The sequence below is a fragment of the Garra rufa genome, chromosome 3, assembly GCF_049309525.1.
Source record: "Garra rufa chromosome 3, GarRuf1.0, whole genome shotgun sequence".
NCBI lineage: Eukaryota > Metazoa > Chordata > Actinopteri > Cypriniformes > Cyprinidae > Garra > Garra rufa.
This window is the reverse complement of record NC_133363.1, coordinates 3,377,940-3,402,589: the sequence shown is the minus strand read 5'-3', so window position 1 is coordinate 3,402,589 and position 24,650 is coordinate 3,377,940. Positions and strand designations below refer to the sequence as shown.

Genomic DNA, 24,650 nt, shown 5'->3' with positions numbered 1-24,650 from the left:
ATTCAGTTTTTATTCATTTCAATTAATTTATTAATATAGATTTAGATTTACTTATATTTAATGATAATAACACCCTGCTTGTTAAAAATGTATGTTTAAAAAAACATACTTTTCTATGGGAAAAATGACAGAAGAGCCTGTTCAAAAACATAAAACTATTACATTTTTTTGACCATGAAGGCACAAAATTGAGATATTTAAGATTTCTTGCCATTATTGCATAGATTATAAATTACTTTCCAAATATTTTTTTGCAAATTAAACATTATATTCTGTGATATTTCAATTTATCCAAGAAAAAGTACACTCTTTAGTACTAAAGTATGTTAAGAAACGTAAACATGGACTTGCACTCTTGTTAAATTATTATTAGTTCTTTCTTGTGGTTACATGTTTTTATGTTTGCTGAACATTCAGAGTGCACCAGAGCAGTTTACACTGGAAGAGTTTCCCATCACAGAGTCCAAGGTCAGCATGGATGTGAACTTCCCTGGTGCTGCGTTTGTGGTCGTCTCTTGCAAAGAGAGCCAGCTCAGCTGCCGCAAAGAGTGAGTTTATATTGCACAACGTTACTCATGTTTTCTCTATGTCACAAGCACTCATATTTTAAAATGACCTGTTTTTGCATCTTACTTTCATTAAACAGGGGTTTACGCATAGTGTAAGACAACTTGTTTCAAAAGACCAATCAAATCTTGTTTTGTATGTCGTGGCTGTTTTCTGTCTAAATATTCTATATGTTCATAAGTGTATTTTTCTCTTAGTTCATCTCTATATAAGGCCCCTTGGACTCGTGTGATGGTGTACGGACTTGGTCATAAGGTGCGGCGAAACGGCCAGCTGAATCTGATGGAGGCGGTTTGCTACCCGCTGGACGCCTCCCCGTCCAACACAGGACTCACCCCTCCACCCACAGCCAACCAGTATCCCAGCATCATCATCCCCACTGACAAAGTGCATGTCAAACTAGGCAAGTCGAAATATGTTATGTCATAAGGGTCTACTCAGTATGTTTAATACACAAAAATGATTTCCCTTGGCTACATACTGTATACAATAGTGAACAAAGTGGCCACTTAAAGGAGAAGTCCAATTCCAGAACAAAATTTTACAGATAATTTACTCACCCCTTTGTCATCCAAGATGTTCATGTCTTTCGTCAGTCGTAAAGAAAACATTTCAGGATTTCTCTCCATATAGTGGACTTCTATGGTGCCTATGAGTTTGAACTTCCAAAATGCAGCTTCAAATGGCTCTAAACAATCCCAGCCGATGAAGAAGGGTCTTATCTAGTGAAACGGTCGATTATTTAAAAAAAATTACAATTAATATACTTTTTAACCTCATCTTGTCTAGCTCTGCATGTACTCTATGTATTCCGGTTCAAGAAAGTTAGGGTATGTCAAAAAACACAGAGTTCACGCAGAGCTAGACAAGATGAACATTTGAGGTTAAAAGTGTATAAATTGTGATTTTTTTCAGAAAATATCCCATCACTTTGCTAGATAAGACCCGCCTTCTTTGGGATTGTTTAGAGCCCTTTGAAGATGCATTTAAACTGCATTTTGGAAGTTCAAACTTATGGGCACCATGGAAGTCCACTATATGGAAAGAAATCCTAAAAAATTTCCTCAAAAAAAAAAAAGGTCACTTAAGTGTACTAAACACACTTAAGTATACTTTTACAAAATGCACTTTGTAGTAATCTCAAAATAAACATTTTACTTAGAAGTACTTTTGGAATTCTTTTAAAATTCGTTAGTCATACTTTAAAGAGGTACACTTATAATGATGTTATATCAGTTTGCCATAAATGATTGTTTCATATTTCAAAGACAATAGAATAAAGATGTACTTAAGTCCTACTTGAAAAAGCAGTCATTTAACAAAAATGTAAACGATGTTAATTTATTTGCAATTAACATTCAATTGGCACTGAAAAGTATTTTATTTTAAAATGTAATTTTCATAGTAAATACTTTTTCTTTTTTTCTTTTCTTTTTTTAAGTATGCTAAAGTGTACTTCTTTTTCACAAAGGTAGGCTGCATGCTAGTGTGTCTAGTGTGACCACACCATAAGATCAGTAAGATAAATTTAGAACATAAAGTCCTGGTTTCACAGACAAGGCTTAGACTAAGCCAGACATTTAAGTAATATTTATAAACTTGCCTTAGAAAAAAACATTACTAGTGTGCATCCTGAGACAAAACAAAAGGCACCGATATATTTTTAGATCAGTCAGTACACGTTTCTTTTAGTTGAAACAGCTCAGACTTTAATCTGGGACAAGGCTTAAGCCTTGTCTGTGAAACCGAGAGATAGGGTCAATTTCCAATTAATTTCTCAATTAAACTTAAACTCCGGTTGGTGTCTGCAGGTGTATCTCCCCCTCCTGGTGCAGTGCTAGTATTGCACTCATTGCCTCTTGAGTTTCCCTTGGCTATGGCCTTTGCTGAGCAGCTGCTAACCTACACCGTAGGGGAAACCATTGACCGTTCTGAGGATGAGCTGGACACTGTACCCACTTCTGTGCTTATGCAGGTTGTAGAGTTGCTGGGTAAGAAATGTTGATTTACTTTCCCCTGAGAATCAGCTGAAACATACTAGTAAAACTTGAGCATCACACTTGCTTTATCTGTGTTTAGGTGGGCTTCTGTGGACCACAGATCTTGCTCCGTGCATCAAGGAGCTGATCTTCCACTTGCTTGCAGAGCTTCTCCGCAAGATTCACGCCTTTGAGCGTCGCAAAACCCCTTCGGGTCTGTCCAGCCACATTACATTGCTTCTCAACCCTTGCTTAACAGTCCTTATGGTTCTTCAAACCGAACTACGAAAACTTTACGACCACGAGACCCAAACTTGGGGGTTGGTTAGTGGAGGTTCCTGCTCATCCACAACGGGTAGCAGTGGAGCGATTGCGCTCTCCGCCGAGCGGAGCCGCTTCTCGACTTACTTCCACGCCCTAATGGAGGTGTGCCTGGCAGTCGCCGAAGTGACTCTGCCACTCGGTACAGGTGCAGGGACGTCGGCTGTAGGCGTCCCCTCATCTGCAAGCACCACCAACTGTAGCGATTCCTCGTCCTCTTCTTCATCTTCTCCAGGACAGACGCCACAAAGTCCAAGCTTGCTTTCAAAGCGCAAAAAGGTGAAGCTAAAGCGCGAACGGGCCGCGGTCACCATTGGTTCAGGAGCTGCCGTCTCAGGGAAACACGGTTCTGGAAGTGGAGCGAGACCATCAGAATGTGACAGTGCTTTACTAAACATGGCCGGAGGGAAGCCAGAGGATATGCTGTGGTTTCACCGAGGGTTGACGTTACTCTTGATTTTACGGCACCTTGCTAACAAAGACCCGCAAGGTCTGGGCGTCACTGAAGATGCCGTCGCAGATGCCTGCCAAGCCTTGGTTGGCTCCACTGCTCATAGTCGTTTGCTCGTGCTCTCAGGAATCCCGACTCACTTGGAGGAATCCGTGGTGCGCAATGCAATCCGAAGGGCTTGCAATGCACACGGTGGTCTCTTCAAGGATGAGGTCTTTATTCCGGTTCAGGAGGAAGACCCTAAAAAAGCCAAAGCTGACACTTCAGGTATTCCCCAAGATGCAAAGCGAGATTGCACTGCAGGAAGCCCAAATAGCAACAGCGCAACACCAGCAATGAATGCCTCGGCTTCAGCGAGCCAGACGTCGGTCCCCGGCTCTTTACAGGGAGCTTCCAGGGCTTCCGGTGAACTGCTGGTGAACCAAGAGCTGGTAACCCCTCAAACGGCACCTTCCCAGCCACAAGCACCACTGGATCCCCACACGGTGTCCAGTCAGGAGAGTCTGGATGTGTCTCTTTGTAGCACAGGAAGTCAAGGTAGTCTCGGCAGCATTGGGGAGCAGTTGGATAGTGGTGCGACGTCAGTGTCAGATGGGAGCTCCATGTACACAGTTGCCTCGCCAGACGTCCATGCCAGTGTGACACGACCAATCAAAGGCTATGCTGTCATAGAGGTGCGTTGGACTAGCGACAATAATATAAGTGTTGTTTGCATAATTATAACTGTTGTTCATACTTGGGGTTAAATTGGAATTATTGTTTTTCTTATTAGTATGTGAAACCATGCTCATGTTTTAAACTATTTTATTTTCATGTGAGCTTATGTTGCTTTTGCAGGTAACTACATCATAAAGTTTAACATTTATTTAATGGGAAAATACAGAAAATCTCAAATGTACAACTATAGGCACTGATTAATCAATAAATCGGATGTTTTGGTTTTCCTCTAATTTGGATTTCTTGAGACATGAGTTAAATGATATCCAGTATTAATAGACTGTTTTATTGCAATTGTTAACTTGCAATTATTAGTATTGGCCATTATGTTTTTGACAAGGCAGATATATCAGTCAATATTTAGCCTTTTTAAATGATCAGTATCAGTTAATTTTTTGGCAAAGCTAATGTATTGACCAATATTTGGAAGTTTTTTATTAATTATCAGCCATTAAGTTTTTACCAAGACCGATATATCGGCCGATATTTAGCCTTTTTAAATTATTAGTATCAGTTGTTAAGTTTTGCCAAATCTGATATATTGACTGATATTTGGCTTTTTTAAATTATCAGTATTGGCCAATAAGTTTTTGCCAAGACCAATATATCAGCTGATATGTATCCTCTTTTATTGTCTGTATCAGTTGTTCCCAAAGCTTATATATTGACTGACATCTGACATTTTTTTAATTATCAGTATTGGCCATTACATTTTTGCCAAGGATGATACATGGACTGATATCTGCCATTTTTCTTTTTTAATTATCAGTATCAATTGTGAATATTTTGCCAGAGCTGATATATTGACTGATATCTGCCATTTTTTTTAAATGATCAGCACAGGCTGTTTTTTGCCAATGCCGATATTTAGCCTTTTTTAGTTGTTAGTGTCAGTTGTTAAGTTTTTGCAAAAGCTAATATTCTGCAGTTTTGTTAATTATCATTATCGGTCCTAAAATTCTAATGAGAGACGCAATATCAGCTGATGTTTTGCCTTTTTAAAATGTCAGAATCAGTTATTAAGTTTTTGCCAAAGCTGATAATATTGACTGATCTTTCGCATTTTTTAGACGATCAGTATCGGCCATTAACTTTTTGCCAAAACCGATATATTGGCAGATATTTTGCCTTTTCAAATGATCAGTATCAGTTGTTACGATTTTGCCAAAGCTGATATATTGAGTGACGTCTGACATTTTTTAAATGATTAGTATTGGCCATTACATTTTTGCCAAGGACGATATATCGGCCGATATTTTGCCTTTTTTAATTATCAGTATCAGTTGTGAATTTTTTGCCAAAGCTGATATATTAACTAATATCTGCCTTTTTTTTATTATCAGCACCGACTGTTAAGTTTTTGCCAATGCCGATTCATTAGCCAATATTTTGCCTATTTTAATTATTAGAATCAGTTGTTAAGTTTTTGCCAAAGCTAATATATTGACCAATATTCTGCAGATTTTGTTAATTATCAGTATCGGCCATAAAATTTTTGTGAGCGATGCTATATCAGCCGGTATTTAGCCTTTTTTTAATGACCAGTATCAGCCATCAAGTTTTTGCCAAAACCGATATATCTGCAGATAATTTGCCTTTTTTTTTTGCCTAAATTATCAGTATAAGTTGTTACAATTTTGCCAAAGCTGATATATTGACCAATATTTGCCGTTTTTTGTTAGTTATCAGAATCAGGCATAAGTTTTTGCCAAGGCTGATATATCGGCTGATATTTAGCCTTTTTTTACTTAAGTGTTTGTTAAATGGTTCTGTTTAAGTTGACAGTCTTTAACAAGATCTAATAAATATTAAATTCTGTTTTAGCAAAAGTTACTCCCACCTAGTGGTACAAAATATAAGAAACTGTTCACATTTGCGTAATTAATTTGGCTAAAACTGTTTCGTACTCTTCCTACTGCGCTCATCACATCACACCAGATTTTCAGACAATGATATTGCGCATCTAGAACACCCTAGCAACTGCATAGCAAAATGCTAGCAACCACTCCTGTCAACAATAGTAGCACTAACCATTTTGTGAAAGAAATTAGATATCAAATAATATGATGTTTTTTGCTTTTGTCTTATAGGTAAGGGCACGGGCCCAAGTAGAGAAGATCCGGGCTAGTCTTTTTAACAGCAGTGATCTCATTGGCCTCTCAAATCTTGAAAGAGAGGAGGAGCTAATGGAGATGACCAATGAGGAGATCCTCACCGCCTCCAGTGTCAATCAGAGTTTGTTCGACACACAAGGGAGTTCTGCCCTGGAGGAATACTTCCTTGATAAATCAATCAAAGGTTGGTTGAATACTGTATCTCAGAATGTTAAAAATATGTTATTTTATACTGTAATACTTTTTGCAAGGGTTTGCTTTGACTTGATATGAAGTTTAATTCTTTTTTGATCCTGTAGGAGATAAATTGGTTCCTGAAGCACGTGAGGTGCTAACAGACATCTTTAAGAGCTGCATATATGCAGAGCAGGTTCTGAGCCCTGTACCAACAAAACCAGTGAAAGTATCAGACATTTATCTCAGCAAGGAGCAGATCAACTCTCAGACACCAGGGAACCTGCTACATGTGTTTTTCACACACGTACGGCCTCCCAAGAAAGTGCTTGATGACCAGCTCACACAGGTGAGTCTAGCATTAAACATTCATATTTATTTGTTTTTATTATAATAAAAAATCTGCTTCATGCACATGGTTATTTTAAGTCTTCCACATGTTTTTATCAAATTGCTAATTGATTATTATCAAGAAATTACTGAAAATTGACATGCATGTAATCCACATGTATGCATTACTATTTCCTGATGTGTTTCAGTTTTAAGACAAAGTATTTGACTGGAACAATGCAGAAATTCTTAACATTTCCTTATTGTACATGTAGATTCTCCGTAAATATGGCACAGTAAAGCCCAACAAGAACAAGCACAGCAAAGCAGGCAAAGAGCAACACCAAGGCAAAGTGGTCAGTACAAAAAGACCCATCACCAAACCTCCGGCCAAAGAGAAGTCCATGCTTAACAGTGTTAGGTGAGTACTGATATTACAATCATAATGGCATTCACTAGCATTTCTGCAGACAGTTTCCTTTAACTTGTAAGTGTAAACCGGCAAAATATTTTTTTATAGTGAATTTATTTAAACTGTTTACCATTTTCATTTGATATATGTGACCCTGGACCACAAAACCAGTCTTAAGTCGCTGGGGTATATTTGTAGCAATAGCCAAAAATACATTGCATGGGTCAAAATTTTTGATTTTTCTTTTATGCCAAAAATCATTAGGAAATTAAGTAAAGATCATGTCTATGAAGATTTTTTGAAAAATTCCTACTGTAAACCTATCAAAATGTCATTTTTGATTAGTAATGTGCATTGTTAAGAACCTAATTTGGACAACTTTAAAGGTGATTTTCTCAGTATTTTGATTTTTTGCACCCTCAGATTCCTAATTTTCAAATAAATGTATCTCGGCCAAATATTGTCCTATCCTAACAAACCATACATCAACAGAAAGCTTATTTATTGAGCTTTCAAATGATGTATACATCTCAGTTTTGTAAAATTTAACCTTATGACTGGTTTTGTGGTCCAGGGTCACATATATTAAAGTAGTTCATCTGCCCTAATAAGTTGCATGTTATCATTGCTATTTTATGTATAATTGAGATACTATTATTTTGTCTGAATTAAAAATAATATACATTTTTGAATTTGTTTATTTTTTATTTTGGGTTATCATTTGTAGGTGTTTTGGCCTTTAATTATTTTTGTTTTTGTTTTTTAATGTCTATATATTTTTTATTAATATTTATTAAGTGAAAATGAGAAATGTTGCTTTGGCAATTTTTATTTTTTAAACTGACAAACGATTTTACAGTTTCGTTTTAGTGGACTATAATATTCCTGCATGGTGTTTTTCCAGGACTGTACTAAGTGAGAAGAAAACAGTCCTTAAGCCAAAATCTCCAGAGAAGGCCAAGCCTGATGAAAAAGACCCTGAAAAGTCTCCTGCCAAAAAGCTTGAAGGTAAATATATACAATACTATACATTAATAATAACATAGACAATACAATAACATTCTTGATTTCGGAAATTATTAACAAACACCCTTCCTTTGCCCCATCAGTGCCAGAAGAGAAATTTCTGACCCTAGAAGGTTTCCACAAGTTTACTCTAGACAGAGCCAAGCAGGATATTCGCAGTGTTTGGCGGTCGATCCTGTCGTGCGGTTATGACCTGCACTTTGAAAGGTTTGCACCTTCTCAAGACTCTTTTTAGAGACCAAACCTCATTCCATGCTACTTCATGTTTCCATGTCTCTCTCTTGTTCTGCTGTCTAAGAAAACTAGTGCAAGATCATAATGGTGTTTTTTGTTTTAGATGCACGTGCATCGACTCCCGACACGCTCAAAAAGCCAGTAGAAAATGGACCTTTGAGACGGACTTTGCGTTGGTCCAGTTTGTTAACCGTCTCTGCCGACACCTCGCCATCACTCCTGCCCGCTTACATCCTCATGAAGTTTACCTCGACGCCAAGGACATCGCCGACCCCCAAGTCGCATGCTTATTAGGCAAGTCCATGTCCATACTGCCCTCCAAAGGCAAAGCACAGTAACTACACATTTGGTCAAAACTGAGTTAAGGCTTAAAATGGACTTTGTGACAATGGCAAAGTCTCCTTTAAAGGCATTTTTCTCAGTTTCAGTGTTGGCGTAGTTACTGCACTTTGCCTTTGGAGGGCAGCATATTATGCTGTAAGATTTGGATTATGAGATGTACAGTCACTAATGTAATTCTGATCACACAGGTGTTCCAGTGGAGAGTTTGCGTCTGCGGTTTGCTTTGTTGCAGTCACTCAACAGCACGCTGGAGAGCTTCTTCCTGCCGTTAGTCGAGCTGAGGCTGACACAAACCTATCAAAACAGCATCGCGACGCTTCTGTGCGAGGCCAAAGGTTAGTCATCGAATAAACGGGCACATAGACCTTGTGACATTCTTTAGTAGCTAAATAGAAAACTACCAAGAAGTATTTTCAAATAGTTGTATCTCGGCCAAATATTGTCCTATCCTAACAAACCATACACCAATGGCAAGGTTATTTATTCAGTTTTTCATAATGTATAAATATAAATTTCAAAAAATGTTACCCTTATGAGTGGTTTTGTGGTCCAGGGTCACATATGTAGGGTGTTTTGTAATTCTTAAAGATTTTTTGCAGTGCAATTGACAAAAAAATTGATTATTCCATTCTAAAAAAGTACTCTTTCGCATACTTTTTAATATTCATCACAGAATTATTAGTATTTATTACAGAAATAATACACTTTGAAAGAATATACTTGAGTGTTAACTGAATGTAATGTTTTCAGACCAGGGTTGGGGTCAATTCAGGAATGAACTCAACAATTCCAATTCAAAGAAGGAATTGGAATTGGAATTCAACAACAATTACAGGAAACAGAGTTGGAATTGAATTGGAATTACAGGAAGTGGAATTCAATTCAGGGAAATTCCACTGAATTCCGTTTATTGCTGTTTCTGAGCATTTATTTGTGATTGCATTTAGAGACATACATTTGAACTTTATTTGTGATGCTTTACAAACACCAAGTAATGTATGAAATAGAGTTGATCAAATGCAAGTAAATAAAAATGAGAACTGTACATTATGAATTAATAATTGAATGACAGTGGTGATAAGTTTCTGGATGTACTATACATTCAATATATGTGATCCTGGACCACAAAACCAGTCTTAAGTCGCTGGGGTATATTTGTAGCAATAGCCAAAAATACATAGTATGGGTCAAAATTATTGATTTTTCTTTTATGTCAAAAATCATTAGGAAATTAAGTAAAGATCATGTTACATTAAGATTTTTTGTAAAAGTCCTACTGTAAACCTATCAAAATGTAATTTTTGATTAGTAATATGCATTGTTAAGAACTTTATTTGGACAACTTTAAAGGTGATTTTCTCAGTATTTTGATTTTTTTGCACCCTCAGATTCCAGATTTTCAAACAGATGTATCTCGGCCAAATATTGTCCTATCCTAACAAACTATACATCAATAGAAAGCTTATTTATTGAGCTTTCATATGATGTATATATCTCAGTTTTGTAAAATTTAACCTTATGACTGGTTTTGTGGTCCAGGGTCACATAATATATGTCTCAACTCACAAAAAAATGAGTCGTGTTCATTTCCTGAAATTTGGCATGTGAAATTATCATGCTTAACATACTAAACATACAGTACTTTGTATTTCTTTTATATGTTTGATTGACAATGTTTAATGTATTATAAACTATTAAGCAAATCAAGTCAAATTATTTTATTTAGCAGCTCAAGTGGAATTTAATGGAATTTATTTGATTTCAATTCTGTTTCCTGACATTCCAATTCAATTCCACTTCTATTTCCTGTCAGCTGCATGCAATTCCAATTCCAATTCCTTTCCAGGAAGCGAATTGGAATTTACCATTCATTCTCAATTCAATTCATGAATGGCCCCAACCCTGTTTCAGACACTCAATAGCAAATTAATTGCAATCAAATGAAAAGGTGTTATAGTTTACATGTATATTATATGCAATAATCTGAAATTTACAGTGTTTTAGACCCACTTAAGTAGGACTTAAGTACATCGTCATTTTATCACATATTCAGGTTTCATTGAACTAAACTATGGTTAAAGTACTGCAGAATGTACTGACAAGCCATTTATGATAAACCAAAATATACTGTTTAAGTATTTTGTGTATTTAAATGTAATATTGAACGACTTAAGTCAAAAGATCAAAAGAAATGTACCTCTTTAAAACACGACAAACGATTATTAAAACATAATGATTTAAAATGTGCTTTAAAGTAAAAACTTTTTAGAAACAGTCATGAAAAGTGCCTCTCTTTAAGTCACTTAAATGATGTTTATTTCATTATCTGCGAGATTATATTATCTGCAAATAAAATATTTAACGATTTAGAAGTTTGCTACAAGTGCACATTCAAACCAAATAAGTGCATATCTTTTTCAAAAGGGTCGGTAAATCTTTTTCTCTCGGTTGTATTTGCAGGCCTGATTTTTTACGACACCAAAGTGACTTTCATGAACCGGGTGCTGAATGCAACCGTCCAGCGGACTGCAGATCACGCCGCTCCTGAGATCACACTCGACCCGCTGGAGATAGTAGGAGGTAAACAAATGAAGTGTTGCTCACACAGATGAATGCCTGTAACTATCAGTTCTTCACTCTTACCATGTGCATTGCAGGTGAGATGCGTGCAGCAGAGAACACGTACTTCTGCCAGGCCGCGCGTCAGCTGTCCTGCGTCCCGTCGTCTCAGCTGTGTGTTCGGATAGCCAGTGGAGGAGACCCCACCTTCGCTTTCAACATCCGCTTCACTGGGGAGGAGGTCCACGGCACCAGTCAGTGTCACACGAAACACTAAATCAGAAATAGTTGTAATAGTTTTATTTCATAATAACAGTGATAAGAATCCAGTTTGTATGCTTCTTACATTACAGGTGGATCATTCAGGCATTTCTTGTGGCAAGTCTGTAAGGAGCTGCAGAGTTCGGCGCTCTCTCTTCTCCTCCCTTGTCCCAGCGCTGCAGCAAATCGCAATAAGGTGCACTTGCATGTTTGATCTATTGAAGAGTTTTTGAGTTTCCGCCTTGATACAGGATGTTCACACAGCTCGACTGATGTTGCAGGGGAAGTATATCCTGACGCCGTGCCCCATCACTTACGCTGAAGAGCAGCTGCTGAACTTCTTCGGCCAGCTGCTCGGTATTGCCATCCGGGCGGATGTGCCTCTGCCTTTGGATCTGCTCGGCTCCTTCTGGAAGGGTCTGGTCGGTGAAGCACTCGACCCGGAATCTGACTTTCGAGAAGCCGACCTGCTCACATACAACTACATCAAGAAGTTTGAGAATGTAAACTATAATTCATATTATATAATGAAGCAAAATGTGATTTTTATTTATTTTATTTTTTTCTGTCTTTGGAGCGAGAGTAATGAGGCGCATCGAATTGCTTTCATCATCCCAGGATCAACATTTCTGCATTTATCACTTCAATACTAAAACATAACTGTATTCAGGGTGGCTGCGGATCCTTAAAAAGTCTTAAAAAGTCTTAAATTCCGTTGTCCTAAAATAAGGCCTTTAAATGTCTTAATTTGTCTTAAATCTAAATCCAAGGGTCTTAATTTTTTAATCTTAATTTTAGAGGGAATGTCTCCATCATTAAAATGTTTTTTTACACTTTGAAAAGGAAAAGTTTATCGTTTTGAGGAGAATCTCCTGCGCAGGTTCTAAATCTGTTCTGTTGCTAGACACGCGCTTGCTTGACAACGCCTCAGTGTTGCCAGATTTAGCGGGTTTCCGCCCAACTACACGCATTTGATTCGCGGATTAACTGTTAAGTTTAACCATCATAGAGTAAAAGTTTATAATTAGGACATGTTTTGTCTTGCCACTTTACCAATTTAAAAAGGGAACACGCACGCTGATTTTTTAATTTTTTTTACCGCTGCCGCACACACTTGACGCGAGCACGTGCACAGAGAGAGAGAGAGAGAGAGAGAGAGAGAGAGAGAGGCGCGATTCACACAGATTGATTCCTCTTTAACTTCTATTTGAACGGAAACGTACATACAAAGTCATGTCTTAATACCCGTTTTGGTATTGTGGTAAGCACAGTCGTTTATGTCTTCAGTGAACCGAAACAGCTGAGAAAGAGATGCGTGCCAGTATTCGGTTCGTGCATTTGGCCTTAAAGAGACAGCGTCCTATAAATACCTGCGGTGAGAAACACTAGTTATTTTACAATTAATTATTAAATTTCCGCTCCTGAATGCTAGTGTTATTGGTTTTATTACTATCTTTATGTTGTATTCATTTACACTTGTCATTTGTGTAATTGTTCTTGTTTTGTTACTGAATTTATTAGTTGAGCTAGTAGTTTTTGCTGTGGATTAGAAGTACCTAAAGTAAGCATTCAGTAATTAGGAAAAAACTAACTTTTTTTTTTTTTTTTGCTGATCCGAAAAATGATCCGATCCGTGACTCAAAATCCGTGTTTGTTACACTGTTACATTGGCTTCAAAGTGTGTGAGAGCCTTGACATTGTCATGGAATAGAAAATAATTTCTTCTTCTGGAATAGTGTTTTCTGTTGAATATTCCCAAGAACAATCAGTTAAATAAAATAATAATTAAAAATATCTTCATAGTTTTGTGCTAGACTTTTGCGGGACTTTCAATTTGGTCTTAAATTTTGTTTGAAAATGGTATTAAAAAGTCTTAAAATGTCTTAAATTTAACTTGGTCAAACCTGTAGACACCCTGGTATTGTTACGTGCACTTGTAGTGCACTTCGAATTTTATAAACAGTTGAGGTCAAAAGTTTACATCCCCCTTTCAGAATCTGCTAAATGTTAATTATTTTACCAAAATAAGAGGGATCATACAAAATGCATGTTATTTTTTAATTTAGTACTGACCTGAATAAAATATTTCACATTAAAGATGTTTACATATAGTCCACGAGAGAAAATAATAGTTGAATTTATAAAAATGACACTGTTCATCCCCTTGATTCTTAATACTGTGTTGTTACCTGAATGATCCACAGCTGTGTGTTTTTTTGTTTAGTGATAGTTGTTCGTGAGTCCCTTGTTTGTCCTGAACAGTTAAACTGCCTGCTGTTCTTCTGAAAAATCCTTCAGGTCCCACAAATTCTTTGGTTTTTCAGCATTTTTGTGTATTTGAACCCTTTCCAACAATGACTGTATGATTTTGAGATCCATCTTTTCACACTGAGGACAGCTGAGGGACTCATATGCAACTATTACAGAAGGTTCAAACACTCACTGATGCTCCAGAAGGAAAAAAACATGCATTACGAGCCGGGGGTAAATACTTTTTGAATTTTAAGATCAGGGTAAATTCAACTTATTTTTATCTTCTAGGAAAACATCTTCTGTAGCCTCTGAAGGGCAGTACTAAATGAAAAAATATGATATTTAGGCAAAATATAAAAACACATATGTGACCCTGGACCACAAAACCAGTCTTAAGTCGCTGGGGTATATTTGTAGCAATAGCCAAAAATACATAGTATGGGTCAAAATTATTGATTTTTCTTTTATGTCAAAAATCATTAGGAAATTAAGTAAAGATCATGTTACATTAAGATTTTTTGTAAAAGTCCTACTGTAAACCTATCAAAATGTAATTTTTGATTAGTAATATGCATTGTTAAGAACTTAATTTGGACAACTTTAAAGGTGATTTTCTCAGTATTTTGATTTTTTTGCACCCTCAGATTCCAGATTTTCAAATAGATGTATCTCGGCCAAATATTGTCCTATCCTAACAAACTATACATCAATAGAAAGCTTATGAGCTTTCATATGATGTGTATATCTCAGTTTTGTAAAATTTAACCTTATGACTGGTTTTGTGGTCCAGGGTCACATATTTCCATACTGTTCAAAAGTTTTCACCCCCGGCTCTTAATGCATGTTTTTTCCTTCTAGAGCATCAGTGAGTGTTTGAACCTTCTGTAATAGTTGCATATGAGTCCCTCAGCTGTCCTTAGTGTGAAAAGATGGATCTCAAAATCATGCAGTCATTGTTGGAAAGGGTTCGAATACACAAAACCAAAGAATTTGTGGGACCTGAAGGATTTTTCTGAAGAACAGCAGGCTGTTTAAGTGTTCAGGACGAACAAGGGACTCATGAACAACTATCACTCAACAACAAACACAGCTGTGGATCATTCAGGTAACAACACGGGGTGAACGGGGTGAAAAACACTCTAAAGTCCAGCTAATTGTATTTAAAAATAAATGCAAACTGTGAAACATTTAATTGCACTTCACATGCATTTAAGTCTCTGAAAACTTTACATTAATTTCACACTTAAGTATATTATTTTTTGCACTGCCTTGTTCTGGTATCTTTACAGTTGGCCGATGAGGCGGAGCTGGAAGCGTTATGTGCTGAAGTCTCGTCGCAGAGCCATATGGGTGAGAGCCCTGATTCACCCAGTCGCCCCTGCTGTACGTTCACCTTCATCACCATGACTGGAGAGGAAGTGGAGCTGTGCCATGGAGGACGTGACATCGCTGTCAGGTATGAACCATCAACCAACCTATTTAAAGTTCACCTAAATATACTCACCTTCATTCCAAATCTGTAAAAGATAAAAAAAAAAGATAATTTGAAGAATGTTGGTAACCAAACATTTGATGTAGTCTTTGGCTTCCACACTAATGATCTCTTTCATGAAGTTTAACTTGGACTTTTTAATAGAGTCTAAAATTGATGTAGTATGTTTATTGTAGAGATGCTCAAATAAAGGAATGTAAAGTGGTCCTTGAATGTTGTAAAGAGTTACTAGATAGATAGATGATCTCTAAGACGTATACCTGTATGCATGTTTGTTCAGCTGGGAGAATAAAGATGTGTATGTGCGAGCGGTGCGAGATCTGCGTCTGCGGGAGCTGCAGAATGTGGAGTGTATGTCGGCTGTCCGCGCCGGTCTGGGCTCCATCATACCACTGCAGCTGCTGACCTTACTGAGCCCCGCAGAGATGGAGCTGCGCACCTGCGGCCTGCCGGACATCAACCTGGAGTTCCTCAAGGTCAGACAGTCAAACACTCAACTTAACCTCCTCCTGTTCTTTCTTGCATTTGCTGACTTCTACATTTTACTTGCGTTCATCTTTGTTGACTTGCTTGCTAAATGACCCACCCTCAGGCCATCCAAAATGTGATTTTTTTTTTTCACTTGAACAGTAAAGATTTTTAGCTGAAACTGTGACGCTTGTTGATTTTTATAAAATGCAAGTCAATGGGTGCCGTCACTTTGACAGTCAAAAAAAGCTACATAAGGAACCCAAAATTAATCCCTGTGGCTCCTGGCGATATTTTAAGGCCTTAGGAAGCAAAACAATCGGTAATTTCAAGAAACTTGCATCCAGTGCTTCAGGCATATGGTCTGGAGTGATGTTCGCAAACAAATCATTCATTTGAAACGATCCTTTTAATGAACTAGATCCAATCAGACTGAAGCATCTGAAAGAGTTCATGACTTGAGTAGCACAGATCTACAAATTACTCACTTTCAGGCAACTTAAAATGAGCCTAAATAGCAGCATATTTGATCCTATGATGAATAAACTCATTCAGTGCTCCAGCTCCTCCAACAGTCACTGAACTGAGGAAACGCTGATATGCACATATGTGTTCTGAGCACTTAAATGAAGGGGCCAAAAGAAAGTTTTTATGTTTTTTCAGTGTTTAAAAATAGGTGAATTGATTAAAACCAGTTCATTCGATTTATATATTTTAGACAACCTAAAAATACCGCTTTTTGCATCATTATTAGGTGCTTTAATAATATTAGTCAAGTCACCTTTATTTATACAGCACTTTTAACAATACAGATTGTGTCAAAGCAGGTTTACAGTATTAAATATGTGACCCTGGAGCACAAAACCAGTCATAAGTTGCACGGTTATATTTGTAGCAATAGCCAAAAATACATTGTATGGGTCAAAATGATCAATTTTTCTTTTATTACAAAAATCATTAGGATATTAAGTAAAGATCATGTTCCAAGAAGATATTTTTGGTAGATTTCCTACCATAAACATATTAAAACTTAATTTTTAATTAGTGATATGTATTGCTAAGAACTTAATTTGGACAACTTTAAAGGCAATTTTCTCAATATTTAGTTTTTTTTTTTCTTTTTTTTTTTTTCTTTTTTTTTGCACTGTCAGATTCCAAATTTCGTCTTATCTTAACACACAGACATGACTTTTATTTAGCTTTCAGTTGATGCATAAATCTCAGTTTGACTGGTTTTGTGGTCCAGGGTCACAAATTGTAAGTAATGTAAATATAAAATATTTCGATTTAATTGCAATGCACATGCAGTTTTATATTCAGTTGACTGTGCATTATGTCACTTATTACGCGGTTGCTTACCAAATAAACACTTATGTACAAACAGCATCTGGGACTAGTTAACTAACCAAACTCATGTTCCTGTTCATCCAGGCTCACACCATGTATCAGGTGGGACTGATGGAAACAGACCAGCACATTGAGTTCTTCTGGGCCGCTCTCGAGATGTTCACGCAGGAGGAGCTCAGCAAGTTCATCAAGTTTGCTTGCAACCAAGAGCGAATTCCCTTCACCTGCCCCTGTAAAGACGGCGGTCCCGACACCGCTCACGTGCCCCCCTACCCCATGAAGATCGCCCCGCCAGATGGGGCAGTGGGTAAGTGTCACGAGTTCTTTGTTGACATGAATGAGGTCAGTGCATTTCAGGACCAGAATGAACAAAAATGGCCAATCATGCCATCAGAAACGGCAAAGTGCAGATACAGTGCAATGTAAGAGCTTTTTTTTAGCAGCTTTAGTGATCATAAGTTCAGATTATATAAAAATGTCCTGCCTCTTTTAAGTTTAGTAATGGCAGTAAATGGGTGTTGAGATTTTGAAGTCCAAAAAGTGCATCCATCCATCATTAAAATGGTTCCACTCAGCTCTGGGGAGTTAATAAAGGCCTTCAGAAGCAAATCAATGCATTTGTGAATCTCTAGCTCCACTAATTGTCAATTATTGGCCGCTTAACATAAATGCGTATATATTACACCATTGCTTGATAATGTAACGAAGTAGTGCATTGACCCAGTTTACTGAAATGACAAAAACACAATGAAATTACAAGAACTTAAATGGAAATGGAAAAAAAAAATGAAATGAAGCAATTCTCAGAAAATTCATAAACAGTTCTTTGTTTTGCACAAGAATTGCATGCTTTTTTCTTTAATTGTTAAAGGGATATTTCACTCAAAATAACAAGTATATGACTGACTTCTTTCAGCGAAAACCACCAGAGTTATATTAAAAAATGTCCTGCCTCTTCTAAACTTTATAATTGGCAGTGAATGGGTGTTGAGATTTTGAAGTCCCAAAAAGTTCACCCATCCATCATAAAAAGTACTCCGCTTAGCTCTGGGGAGTTAATAAAGGCCTTCTGAAGCAAATCAATGCATTTGTGAATCTCTAGCTCCACTAATTGTCAATTATTGGCCGCTTAACATAAATGCGTATATATTACACCATTGCTTGATAATGTAACGAAGTAGTGCATTGACCCAGTTTACTGAAATGACAAAAACACAATGAAATTACAAGAACTTAAATGGAAATGGAAAAAAAAAATGAAATGAAGCAATTCTCAGAAAATTCATAAACAGTTCTTTGTTTTGCACAAGAATTGCATGCTTTTTTCTTTAATTGTTAAAGGGATATTTCACTCAAAATAACAAGTATATGACTGACTTCTTTCAGCGAAAACCACCAGAGTTATATTAAAAAATGTCCTGCCTCTTCTAAACTTTATAATTGGCAGTGAATGGGTGTTGAGATTTTGAAGTCCCAAAAAGTTCACCCATCCATCATAAAAAGTACTCCGCTTAGCTCTGGGGAGTTAATAAAGGCCTTCTGAAGCAAATCAATGCATTTGTGAATCTCTAGCTCCACTAATTGTCAATTATTGGCCGCTTAACATAAATGCGTATATATTACACCATTGCTTGATAATGTAACGAAGTAGTGCATTGACCCAGTTTACTGAAATGACAAAAACACAATGAAATTACAAGAACTTAAATGGAAATGGAAAAAAAAAATGAAATGAAGCAATTCTCAGAAAATTCATAAACAGTTCTTTGTTTTGCACAAGAATTGCATGCTTTTTTCTTTAATTGTTAAAGGGATATTTCACTCAAAAATGAAAATTACCCCATCCTCAAGCCATCCTAGGTGTATGTGACTGAGTTCTTTCAGAAGAAAACAATTGGAGTTATATTAAAAATGTCCTGGCTCTTCTAAGCTTTATAATGGCAGTGAATGGGTGTTGAGATTTTGAAATCGAATAATGTGCATCCATCCATCATAAAAATTGCTCCACTCAGCTCTGGGGAGTTAATAAAGGCCTTCTAGCTCCACTAATTGTCATTATTGGCTGATTATATCATACAAATGTAAATGTAAATGAAGTAGTGAACTGAACCAGTTCACTGAAATGACAAAAACACAAGGAAATTACAAGAACTTTAACAAAATTAAAATGGAACTGTTCAAATGAACCAATTTGTTGAAAAATTCATAAACAGCTCTTGTTTTGCACAAGAATTGCATGCATTTTTCTTTAAGTGTTAAAGAGATATTTCACTCAAAATAACAAGTATATGACTGACTTCTTTCAGACGAAAACCACCAGAGTTATATTAAAAAATGTCCTGGCTCTTCTAAGCTTTATAATGGCAGTGAATGGGTGTTGAGATTTTGAAGTCCAAAAAAGTTCACCCATCCATCATAAAAAGTACTCCGCTTAGCTCTGGGGAGTTAATAAAGGCCTTCCGAAGCAAATCAATGCATTTGTGTGAGAAAAATATCCAGATTTCAAACTTTATAATCCATAATCTTTTAAAGCCTGGATGAACCATGACATTTCGAATATAACTCTAATTGCATTTTTGAGTTGTTTCCAAGCTATTAATGTGTTCGCATGTGTTTCAGGCTCACCAGATCTGCGTTACATTCGCGTGGAGACCTGCATGTTCATGGTCAAGCTGCCGCAGTACTCTTCCCTGGACGTGATGCTGGAGAAGCTGCGCTATGCTATCCACTATCGCGAGGATCCTCTCAGCGGTTAAACGTCATTTCTCAGATCCCCGTCGGCCACGTCTGAGACGGTCACCACACGACCTTAAGTGATTACATCCGTTCTCACTTCTTTGTCGAGAATAGTCATGAAGGAACTTGAACAGCCCAGACCAATTTGCCTTTACTAGACTAGCGCTTGCGTGTGTTTGACGGAGGGCGGCGAGTTTGACAGCGGCTCGCGGTGGTCCAGAGTAAGCCACAATTTTATAAAATGATCTCCATGTGCTGTTCATCAACAAATGTGAAGAAAATGGCACTCTAACTGCTTTTCTCCCTTTTCAAACATTTAATCTCTCTCTCTCTCTTCCTCTCATTTAATCAGTCTTTCATCTTTGCATTCCCAGTGTGCCTCAACCACTGCCGCCGCCTTCTCTCCATCAGTGACAGTGATTGTTGACGCACATTCATTGACAGAGATGACCATTTTAGCTTTGCAAAGGACTTTGTAGTTATACCTGCATCTTTCAACATACATTTGGGGTGAATCTCATGAAATCAGTCAAGAACATGTCCTAAAGAAATTACCTTTTTTGTATCATGTTAATGTTTTTGTTTTCTTCTTTTCTTGGATATGTATCCAATTCGCATGATCCTATTACATGGGATTTTTTCCCTTTTAATTCATTTCTTTTCTTTTTCTTTGCATTTCCCCCCCAATTTGTTTATTTTTTGCTCATTGCCCAAATTTTGATTTTCCATGATTCTCATTACCCTAATGCACCTGATTTTATCCCCTTTCTGTTTGCATTTTCCACCAATTTGCATTTCCAATTACTCTAATGCATGTGATATTTTTGTATATTCCCTCAATTCCCATTACCCTAATGCACCTCAGATTCTTCTTTTTTTTGGCATTTTCCCGCAGTTCTCATTACCCTAATGCACCAGATTTTTTTTTCTTTTGTTTGCATTTTTCCCCAATTTTCATTAGCGTAATGCATCTGATTTTCTTTTTCCTTGCATTTTTCCTAATTCTCATTAACGTAATGCATCTGATATATATATATATATATATATATATATATATATATATATATTTTTTTTTTTTTTTTTTTTTTTTTTTGTTGCATTTTCCCCCAGTTCTCATTACCGTAATGCACCTGATTTTTTGTTTTGTTTGCATTTTTTTTTCTAATTCTCATTACCGTAATGTATCTTTTTTTTTTTCTTGCATTTTCCCCCAATTCCTCATTACCGTAATGCACCTGATATTTTTTGTTTTGTTTGCATTTTTTTTCTAATTCTCATTACTGTAATGTATCTTTTTTTTTCTTGCATTTTCCCCCAATTCTCATTACCGCAATGCATCTGATATTTTTTCATTTTCATTGCATTTTCCCCCAATTCTCATTACTGTAATGCACCTGATATTTTTTGTTTTGTTTGCATTTTTTTTCTAATTCTCATTACCGTAATGTATCTTTTTTTTTCTTTTTCTTGCATTTTCCCCCAATTCTCATTACCGTAATGCACCTGATATTTTTGGTTTTGTTTGCATTTTTCAACAAATGTTCTTAATTCACATTACCGTAATGCATCTGATATATTTTTTTCTTGCATTTTCCCCCAATTTTCATTACCGTAATGCATCTGATATATTTTTTTCTTGCATTTTACCCCAATTTTCATTACCGTAATGTATCTGATAATTTTCTTTTTTTGCATCCCCCCCAGTTCTCATTACCGTAATGCACCTGATATTTTTCCTCCTCCTTTGCATTTTTCTCCAATTCCGATCATCCAAATGCACCATTTTTTTTTTTTTGCATTTTGCCCAAGTCTCATTACCCTAATGCACCTGATATTTTTTCTTTTTTTTTTGGCATTGTCCCTCAGTTCTTATTACCCTAATGCACCTCAGATTTTTCTTTAATTTTCCCCTTTTTGTAATTTTCCCAATTCTAATTACCACAATACACCTAATATGTTTGCCTTTTTTCTTTTGTTTGTGCTGTTGTTGCATTGTTCCAGATTGACCAGGCAATACACCAGACGTTTAGCTGGTTAATTAATTGAATAATTGTGATGAATGTAATGCCAAAAAATCTCAATGGCTCAATGTTCTTGACAGGTTTTGTGAGATTCACCCCTTCAGAGGCTTGAAAAGGTTCATGCCCTCAACGATTCAAACATTTCAAGGGACTGTTAAAGCTACAGGCTCTGTCTGGGAACTACAAGTACGCATGTGATCGAGCATATTTAGGAATTTGAACTATAAATGGCAAGATCGCTTTACGACATTAAATATCTGCCTATATTATTAAAGGTACATATGCTGTTCAGGTCTGTAACTGAGGTTAAGTCATGTACAGAAACAAGCTATAGTAATATAAAGAGCGCTGAACTGTATCCGTTTTCATTTCTGAGCAGTTTCCGACGCAGGGAAAAAAAAAAGTTTGCTGCAAACTGAATGCAAGATCCTCCCTGCTGTGCTCTTCAGTTTGGAGCGGTGCTACGTTTATGGTCTTGGTTGCCAAAATGACATTCATTCTTGAATACTTTTAGGTTGCCAACTGCATTACCCAACAGTCAACAAAGTTTTATTGCTTATGAGGGATGATTTTGCACCCAAAACTCTAGTGCATGAAGATCTCCTTTGGAGAACCCAACAAATGGCTTCAGTGTTTTGTTTTTTTTTGTTTTTTTTTTAATAAAGGTCATTATTGGAACCCCCTCCCTCTCAAAGAGAAAATGTTTTTAAAAAGCTAATTTAGTTTAGTTTTGATTTTTAAATCACCTTTTCTGTGTCTAATAAGATAATACTGGTTTGAAATTGAAATACGAATCGGGTGTTCTTTATAGGATTTCCTAATCTTTCCTGGAAATCGGTTGGAACATTTCTGGTGAACCATTGAATTGCGTTCTGAGTTCTGTAATGTACAGCCATCATTACAAACGCACTTGATGCTACCATAGATGTACTTCATTGAAAATATCAGCATTTCAGCACTATAATAGGGTTTTGTGGGTGTGCGTGTGTGTGTTATTATGATTTGATTAATTTTTTTTTTGATATGGTCAACTGCTGCTATCAAAGATAGTCCCTTCATGTTTTTTTCTTGCTGTCTCCTTGGAGAAGAGTAGGAGAAGTCTATGAAAAGACATCCGCACAAAAAGCTGAATGCAGTGAAATATGTGTTGTACATTTACTTGATATTTATTACAATTATTTATGACTGCATTAACTTTATCCAGTCTTACCTCTGCGCATCTGGAACAAAACACTGATGTGTGAATGAATCTCCAGAGGTGTTGAAGTTCAGGAGTTTCTGTGTCACAAAAATAAATTATCGATGTATTACAGAACACTGTTCTCCTTTGTCTTCTGTCAAACTGGGACAAATGCATAGTATTTCGGTTTGTTACTTTGATTTGAATCGGCCTGTTCTAGATGTCATTTTTCTGCTTGTCCTTTTTTTTTTCAAAAGGTCCGCAAATTTCATCTCATTTTTTTAGCATAAGAGCGGGTGTGCCATTTTTGATTGGATGTGCAGGACTTCCAGTTATTTTCACCAGTTCAGAACAGCTTGTTATGCAGTTTGATATCGCAAACTTAGATTTCTTATAATATTTTAATACAGCTAACAATTTTTTGTTTCCAGAACGTTAGTTTTTATGGATTGCTTTGGTTAGCCACGAATGTTTAATTAACATTCCCAGAATGTTAGTTTTTGGTTTGTAGAACATTCCCAGAACTTTACTCTTACATTCTTTAGAAAGTTAGTTTTTATATTTTGTGTTGGTTAGCCAGGAAGGTTTTCTTAATGTTTCCAGAGCGGTACTTTTTTGTTTATAGAACATTCCCAGAACGTCAAGGTTTTTTTTTTGGCTCCCAGAATATTCGTTTTTGGCTCTCAGAACATATTTTTTTATAGTTTGTTTTTGGTTAGCCAGGAAAGTTTTCATAATGTTCCCAAAATATTAGTTTTTGGTTTGTAGAACATTACCAGAACATTACTCTAACATTCCTAGAACGTAAAGTTTTTTTGGCTCCCAGAACGTTAGTTTTTGGTTTCCAGAGTGTTACTTTTTTGTTTGTAGAACATTCCCAGAACATTACTCTTAACATTCCCAGAACGTCAAGGTTTTTTTTTTTTGGCTCCCAGAATATCAGTTTTTGGCTCCCAGGACATTATTTTTTATAGTTTGTTTTTGGTTAGCCAGGAAAGTTTTCATAATGTTCCCAAAATATTTGGTTTTGGTTTGTAGAACATTCCCAGAACGTTAGTTTTTGGTTTATAGACTCTTTTTCTAACGCTCTCCTAACATTACTATACGTTCCCTGAATGCTAGTTTACAGTTTGTACAGCGGGACATTCTTCTTTTGATCTGTAAACAAAAACTTCAAGATTAACATCATGTTCTATAACCATTAGGGAATGTTCTGTTCTGTTATTTTAGGTTATTAAAAAAATAAATAATAATAATACAAAAAACCACGTTATTTTAAGGTTGCAAAAAAATAACCTACAAAAATAACTATTAGGGAATGTTCTCTCTAGGTTATTTTTGAGTTATTTAATAATAACCACCGTGCAACGTTTTGGGAATTTTATTTCATGGTTGCAAAATAATAACCATTAGGGAACTTTCTCTACCGGTTATTTTTGGGTTAGTTAATAATAACCACCATGCAATGTTCTTTGAACGTTATTTTATGGTTGCTAAATAAATAACCTAAAGATAACCATTAGGGAATGTTCTCTACCGGTTATTTTAAACTTATTGAATAATAATCACATGCAACATTCTGGGAACGTTACTTTATGGTTGCAAAAAAATAACCTACAAAAATAACCATTAGGGAACGTTCTCTACAAGTTATTTTGGATTATTA

General features: G+C 36.4%; 1 protein-coding gene across 1 annotated transcript in view; it reads left to right on the top strand.

Annotated features, from left to right (window-relative positions):
• LOC141331836 (probable E3 ubiquitin-protein ligase HECTD4) overlaps positions 1-20,680 on the top strand; it is a 112,914-nt gene extending 92,234 nt beyond the window's left edge. The window contains exons 58-76 of the mRNA XM_073836872.1: positions 418-548; positions 765-970; positions 2,379-2,558; positions 2,647-3,992; positions 6,126-6,333; positions 6,449-6,672; positions 6,929-7,074; positions 7,970-8,073; positions 8,175-8,298; positions 8,429-8,619; positions 8,856-9,002; positions 11,128-11,247; positions 11,325-11,480; positions 11,580-11,683; positions 11,769-11,990; positions 15,030-15,196; positions 15,513-15,708; positions 17,132-17,354; positions 19,667-20,680. Coding sequence (XP_073692973.1) covers positions 418-548; positions 765-970; positions 2,379-2,558; positions 2,647-3,992; positions 6,126-6,333; positions 6,449-6,672; positions 6,929-7,074; positions 7,970-8,073; positions 8,175-8,298; positions 8,429-8,619; positions 8,856-9,002; positions 11,128-11,247; positions 11,325-11,480; positions 11,580-11,683; positions 11,769-11,990; positions 15,030-15,196; positions 15,513-15,708; positions 17,132-17,354; positions 19,667-19,803 — 4,332 coding nt within the window. The 3' untranslated portion in view covers positions 19,804-20,680. The remainder of the gene's footprint in view (positions 1-417; positions 549-764; positions 971-2,378; positions 2,559-2,646; positions 3,993-6,125; positions 6,334-6,448; positions 6,673-6,928; positions 7,075-7,969; positions 8,074-8,174; positions 8,299-8,428; positions 8,620-8,855; positions 9,003-11,127; positions 11,248-11,324; positions 11,481-11,579; positions 11,684-11,768; positions 11,991-15,029; positions 15,197-15,512; positions 15,709-17,131; positions 17,355-19,666) is intronic.
• Positions 20,681-24,650: the final 3,970 nt, after the last annotated feature.